Below are 7,044 nucleotides of genomic sequence, written 5' to 3' on the forward strand. Positions count from 1 at the left end.
TCTCTGGACTCCAGAGGCTGCTGTTCCAGCTGTGGTCTGAGCTCCACTGCGCGTGTTGTTGCTGGTACTGTACGGCCTTTTCTTCACCACGGTTTGCAGCCTGGATCCTGGGAAAGTTGGGACAGGTTTTGACTTTTTGCAGCTGAAGACGTAAAGATGGACAGGGGTTCACCAGTCTGAAGTAAAATAGGAGAAACTCCTGTTCAGAACTTTAAGATGAAGACGTTTTGAGTTTTTATTTTCGTTCTCTACTGGCCTGCAGATCCCATGACCTTTTGTTGTGAAAACTTGTGCGTGCGTCAACACACAATCAGCTGGATCTGACCTCAGGTAGACGTCCTTCCTGAGACTGACTCACAAAGAGGCCCGTTTTATCTGCACAGTGTGTCTGCAAACCTATGCAGGTGTGGAGTTTAGGTGCAAAAATTTAACTAACTGAGGAGAAAAAAAAGGGACCAAAAAGCAGGAAATGAATCAAAAATTCAACTTAAAAAAAGGGACGTTTGACTGAAATTGTAAAAATCCGCTTCGTGTCTCCTTCCAGGTCCTCCTCACCTCCTTGAACCGGCCCCGACCACCAGCAGTCCGAGCTGCAGCGACCGAGCGCCGTCCGCCAGCAGCGACTCGGGCCTGTCCGTGACCTCGCAGGGCCGCACCGACACCAGACAGAAGAGAGGGGCGTCCCAGGACCAGTGGGTCCAGGGAGGGAAGCTGATATTCGGGGCAGACTCGGAGCCTCGTCCGGGGGTCATGACGGAACTTGTTTTGTCTCGTCGCGGGGACAGAGATGAGTCCGGGCTCGGACGCACCGTCAACGGAGAGGCTTCGTCGAGCGAGAGGGAGACGGACATCCTAGACGACGAGGACGAGGCAGGACCGGGTTCTAACCGCTCCCTGTCCTCGGAAAACACGCTCGGGACCCAGAAACCTGCCCAGTGCGCCACTCGCTCCTGGGTGCGGCAGCAGCAGATGGTGGACACCGTCGATGGCGGTCTGCTTCCGCTGGGCGCTCAGGGGAGGTCGAACAGACCGCCGCCCCTGGCCATCCCTGAAACCCCACCTCGAGGACTCAGCAGCCGGGCGGCGGTGAAGAGAGGCCTGACGTTCGAGGAGACCCCCCGGTCTGCCGACGCCGCCTCGAGCTGTCAGGAAGATGAGCTGGCATCACTGACCACAGACATCGATGAGTCCATCGAGCAGCTGAACCAGCTGATTCTGGACTTGGATCCCACGTTTGTTCCTGTTCCGACACGCTGCTCCCCGCTGTCCCGCTCTGCCTCCCTGAACACCAACGGCCTCAGCCTCAAAGGACGGACCCATCAGTCAGGTAAACTTTCACTCAACTTCAAACAAGTCTCGTTGAAAACATCTTCTCTCAGACCACCTTCAGAGGCAGTCTGGACTAGGGTGGAGCAATGTTACCAAAACAATGAACCCCAATTATTGAGAAGGGGTTATCTNTTTTTTGCTTGTCCATTCCGGTGTGTCTCTTTAAAAAAGTCCATCAAATCAGGTGTGTCGCTTTAGAATGGCCTTTCGTTGGGACACGCCCACTCGTCCGCAGAGACCCCTACTTGCAATTATTTGTTATCCGATAACAATTCACATGAGGATTAACAGGTTACATGTTTTTAAATGTAAATCAGTTACCCTGTGTTTTAAATCTATACTTAGCTTCATAGTAGCATTAGCTCCATGTTGGCGTTATCTGTGTAGCTACACATTAGCATTTGCTCCAACTCTGCATTAGCTCCCTCTTAGCTTTAGCATTCGCTCTGTGTTAATGTTAGCTCTGTGTTAGTATTAGCTCTGGCTTAGTGTCATCTCCATGTTGGTATTAGCTCCATGTTAGCATTAGTGTTAGCTCTTGTTAGGGTCACCTCCATGTTGGCGTTAGCTCCACATTAGCCCAAGCTCTGCCTTAGTGTTAACTTCACAATAACTTACAAGTTACTAATCATAATTGGAAAGTACCAAATACTAATCACTGACAGGTTTAGCGTTAGCTCCATATTAGCTCCAGCTCTGCATTAGCGTTAGCTTCACAATGACTTATATAAGTCACTAATCATAATAGTATTAGCATTAGCTTCATAATGACTTATATAAGTCACTAATCATAAGAGTATTAGCGTTAGCTTCATAATGACTTATATAAGTCACTAATCATAATAGCATTAGTGTTAGCTTCATAATGACTTATATAAGTCACTAATCATAATAGTTGAAAAGTACCAAATATTAATCTATGACAGGTTTAGCGTTAGCTCCACATTAGCTCCAGTTCTGCATTAGCATTAGCTTCACAATGACACATAAGCCACTAATCATAATAATTGGAAAGTACCAAATATTAATCTATGCGAAGGTAAGCATTAGCTCCACATTAGCTCCAGTTCTGCATTAGCATTAGCTTCACAATGACTTATATAAGTCACTAATCATAATAGTTATTAGCGTTAGCTTCACAATGACTTATATAAGTCACTAATCATAATAGTTATTAGCGTTAGCTTCACAATGACATATAAGTCACTAATCATAATTGTTGAAGTACCAAATATTAATCAATGACAGGGTTAGCATTAGCTCCACATTAGCTCTAGCTCTGCATTAGCGTTAACTTCACAATGACTTATATAAGTCACTAATCATAATAATTGGTAAACAACAACTATTATTACAGTTTTTCTGATGATTAAATGCACACAATACGATTTTGCTCAACCTTAGATTGGACAGCTTTTATTTTGGTAGTCTAAACATACAGTAATGTGTCCAGAGCCAAGCTGTAGGACCTCCAACTGAGGCGTCGCTTTGGTGTAATGTTTGCTCTGGTTGTTTTTGGAGCCGCTGTGGTCAACCAGAGGACAACAGTCTGTTAAATTCACAAACTTTCCAGGTAAACTGAACATTCATTCTGCGTGTGGCAAAACACACCCGCTTCTCTCTGTGTCAATTTTATAAAAACATTYCCACCTGGAAGTGGAAAACGGGGTTTTTGAAAGAGCGTYGTGTTTGCTGAAAGGGTGRAAGCTTTTGAATAAACAGTTCATCRTAACTTTGCTGAACAAACTGAGTAAAATCAGGTCCTCTGCCTGCGACACGTTGATGTGTTTACAGTCTGTTTTCATCTAAATGGGAATATACAACGCTGGAAGTTACATAACTGGACCGATTCAAAGACCACGTAAGTCTGCTGACCGAGACCCGACTGTGGGGGGGTCGGGTCTCGAAGTGTTCCGGAAGTGGAGCTCGAGCAGTCGAGGCTGACGTCTCCCCCGAGGCCGTGACTTCATCACCCTGAGTGGTTTTTTTTTTTTGAACTTGTAAGAGGTCAGGAATGCTTTTGAGGTTTTGACACAAACACAGAGCCTTCGCCCTCTCATCATCTTCTTCAAAAGATAATAAAATGCGACGGACATGAGGTGACACTTGAGTCTCAACCAAACCAGACTTCGGCTGATCTGCTCCTGGAACAGTAGCCGGATTACTTTCAGTGATTTTAGCTTTGCTTTCAGGCAAATCTGCAGAAGCGAAGAATGAAAGTCGAGCTGTCGTTTCTACAGTAAATCATTCTGACATAGATTTCTAACTGGTTTAAAGCAAAACATGGAGAGATATCTGTGTTTTTTGATTTGTTTATTGTATAAATTAAAAAGTTTACAGTCTGGTTTAGTAAATATTGTCAGTACTGAACCAACACAGGGCTGTTTTGGGTATCCGTGAAAGAAGTTAAAACTGGACAATTTAAGCAAAATATAAGTTAATTCAAACTGAAATCTGAATTAATGTTAAAAAAATAAAATAAACTGTAAATGACTACAGAATAAAAGTCACGATTTTTAAATATTTCATTAAATCCTTGCATAAAATAATTACAGATCAGATCAGAGTAAAAGATCAATTATGTTTTTTATTGTCTGATGCTGATTTTTAAGGCTGTAGAGACAAAACTGCGAGAAAATGTGCAAATTTTCAAATCATCTGCGTAATTTGGGCCAGAATTTGCTGGGAATTTGTACAAAATTCACCCTTTTTTTTTTACTTTATTTTAAATAAAAAGATTAAATCATGTGCTTTAGTTAGATTTTTCTTTTCATGTGTGGACTGTTTCATCTCTGTTACTACAACACTCTGGTTCATTCGGTCCACTTTGGCCCATTCACCCCAAGATCAACCTTTAAAAAAAAATTTTTTTTGTAATTTTTTAATAAAATCCATAAAATCCTTCTCCATCCAGATGATTGACGGGTTGCGCCATTTACTAAATATTTTGTCTTCGGCCACTTCAGCTGGAATATTCATTTGAATGTTTTGTTTCTGCGCATCGACCAAAAGGGTTTAAAGTTTTTTAATGCCCTGCAGAAACCCTGAAATCACTAGATGTATTAAAATTTGAAACAAACCTTATATTAAAATACGTACAAATTGATGTGTGTGTTTTCGCTAATCAGCTAACAGTTAATAGCGAAACTCAATAATCCTTTAATGGATTATCTTTTTCACTAATGTTTGAAAACATTAGYGGACTGATTATCTTTCTCTAAATAGGGTTTTGCTAACTCCAAGTCCACTAACAGTTAACTAACAAACTAACAGCAACTGGTTTGTCAGTCCCACCAGTCTTCAGCTCAGAAGATGTAGACTGCGTGAAAGTCATTGTAGCGATTAGCTGTTAATGTTAGCTTCTGCTAATTTTTACTWGTTTAGCATTATTTTCTGATAATTTTTTTACAYGTTTAGCAGCTTAGCGTTAGTGAACCTACACTTTTAGTTAGAATAGCATTTTTGTAGCTTTAAAAAATGTTAGTGGATTCAATAGTGTCTGGTAAATTAAGTTTTGCWGTTTTTATGTCTGCTAACAGCTAACAAGCTAAAATCAACAGGGTTGAGTCAGTCCCACCAGTGCTCAGCGCGGAGGAGACAAAGATGTGTGAKGCAGACTGAGTGACAGTCATCTTAGTGGTTARCGATTAACTTTTAATCTTGGGTTTTGCCAGTTTTTACTTGTTTAGCATTAATTTCCACTATTTTTTTTTACATGTTTGGCAGATTAGCGTTAGTGAACCAACATATTTAGTTAGTGAAATAGCATTTCACAACTTTGAAAGCCRTTAGCAGACCAATTAGCTTCTGGTATACAAGGTTTTGCCAACCGTAAGTCCGCTAACAGCTAACTAACARGCTAACATCAACGAGTTTGAGTCCGTCCCACCAGTCTTCAGCTTGAAGACAAAAGCCTGTGACAGAGACTGAGTGACAGTCAAAGCTAACTGCTAGCAATTAACGGTTAAWGCTAAATTCCACTAATTTTTACTTGTTTGGTATTTTAGCGTTATCAAATCTATATTTTTAGTTAGCAGATTAAGAGTTAGTGAAGCTAAGTTTTTGGTTAGCTGTGCCCACCACTGCACAGACACTTACCAAAAAAGATTAACTTACCCTTTTAGATATTTACGTCAGCTTTAAAGTTTATTATTGTGAAAAAAACTACCAGAAAACAACAATTTCTTGTATTTTATTACGTGTACTGAACATTTGAAATAACTACTCAGACTTATAACGTTATTCTTCTACAAAAAATTACTGGAAACATATTTACCAGCATTTCTCTGTAAAAACTACAGATAAATAAAAATGTAGTTTTAAGTAGTTTAGTTCAGATGTACAGTAGCGTGCGTTTTGAGCTACCAAGTCAGAAACAAGTTGTTTCTAATAACCCAGTTAATGTGGTAAAGCTCAAATATCCCAACTTTTTTACCAGCCTTGAATGCAGCATTACGGTGTGAATCTTTTTGAGACTAATTTACCTCCGTAGAAACGTTTTCATGTAGAATGAGTCGATAACAGCAGTTAAAAGCCAACAGTACTGTTGGTTTTTGGTTCTGAACAATGAAATCATCAATATTTTTGCGTTTACTTTGTTTTAAAACACCAAAAGTGAGACGATCTTACTTGTTGGTAATGATGCTRCAAGCTCAAATCAACAGATTTTATAAATATTTTACAAAAAAAACCAGATTTTTTTTCTCTGTTCTATAGAGAAGGTTTTGTACCTCGAACAGACTCTTATCTGAGAAACAAACGTGTGATTTTTTTCCCCCCAGCAGATGTTTTTCCACCATCTGTTCACAGCAAAGCCTCACTTAGTCTGAATGACGACACCGACTCGCCGCTGATAGARCCTTCAGTCAGAGACAAACAGCAAAAACTCATCAGTCGTCGCCTTTTTATTGACGACAAAGTGTCGGCTTACTGCAGGCTCGGGGCTTTTATTTTTGTAACTAGACTTGATTCGTTGCCAACAGAACGCACGGCTTATAATCCACCCTCCTCTTCCTCAGGGTGGGCTCAGCAGAAACAGACCAGCGACGTGACGGGCTACGCCGAAGTCCGCAGTCCCAGACGGAGAGGGGGCGGACCTCAGAGCTTTAAAGGCTCCTCGGCCTTCTCCACCTCTCAGGTAAACCTCGCCTCACCTGAATGCAGTTGTCTTAGTTTTCTGAACTTTATTTAATGTGTGTTTTGTTTGATGGAATATTAGGGCCACACAACAAGGTTTTTTTATTACGAGATTAAAGTCGTAATTTTATGAGAATAAAATCATAATTTTATGAGAATAAAATCACAATATTACGACTTTAAACTCATAATATTATGAGATTAAAGACATAATATTACGAGAAAAAAGTCATAATCATGACGTGTCTACTTCCCGTTCCTCATTTCCTCCTTATTTTCCTCACACCTATACAGCCATGTSTCTGTGTTTATAAAGTGATGACTCAGGTCACTGTTAGATTAATATGCTTTCATCCAAATTAGCTACGTGACGACTAAATCTGTCACTGCATCCATTAATCACAATACAGCTTCAGTTTATAGTCGTTTGCACAATTTCCAAGTCCTGCTACTGATAATTTGATGCTAATGAGCTAAAAGATTAAATATTTTTTTATAGCAATACTAAAGAGAAACATTCCTCATTTTAATGCAGTGGTAACTGCCTGCTTTTTCTCGTAAAGACTAGAATATTATAAC

At 40.4% G+C, this 7,044-nt stretch overlaps 1 protein-coding gene across 5 annotated transcripts in view; it reads left to right on the top strand.

Annotated features, from left to right (window-relative positions):
• tns3.2 (tensin 3, tandem duplicate 2) overlaps positions 1-7,044 on the top strand; it is a 59,314-nt gene that overhangs the window by 25,570 nt on the left and 26,700 nt on the right. For 4 of the 5 annotated variants that reach the window (XM_014020439.1, XM_014020442.1, XM_014020438.1 and 1 more), the window contains 2 exons: positions 545-1,327; positions 6,348-6,466. In XM_014020439.1, coding sequence (XP_013875893.1) covers positions 545-1,327; positions 6,348-6,466 — 902 coding nt within the window. The remainder of the gene's footprint in view (positions 1-544; positions 1,328-6,347; positions 6,467-7,044) is intronic. The other variant, XM_014020443.1, reaches the window with a different exon arrangement.

The sequence above is a fragment of the Austrofundulus limnaeus genome, unplaced genomic scaffold, assembly GCF_001266775.1.
Source record: "Austrofundulus limnaeus strain Quisiro unplaced genomic scaffold, Austrofundulus_limnaeus-1.0 Scaffold252, whole genome shotgun sequence".
In the NCBI taxonomy this organism is placed as follows: domain Eukaryota; kingdom Metazoa; phylum Chordata; class Actinopteri; order Cyprinodontiformes; family Rivulidae; genus Austrofundulus; species Austrofundulus limnaeus.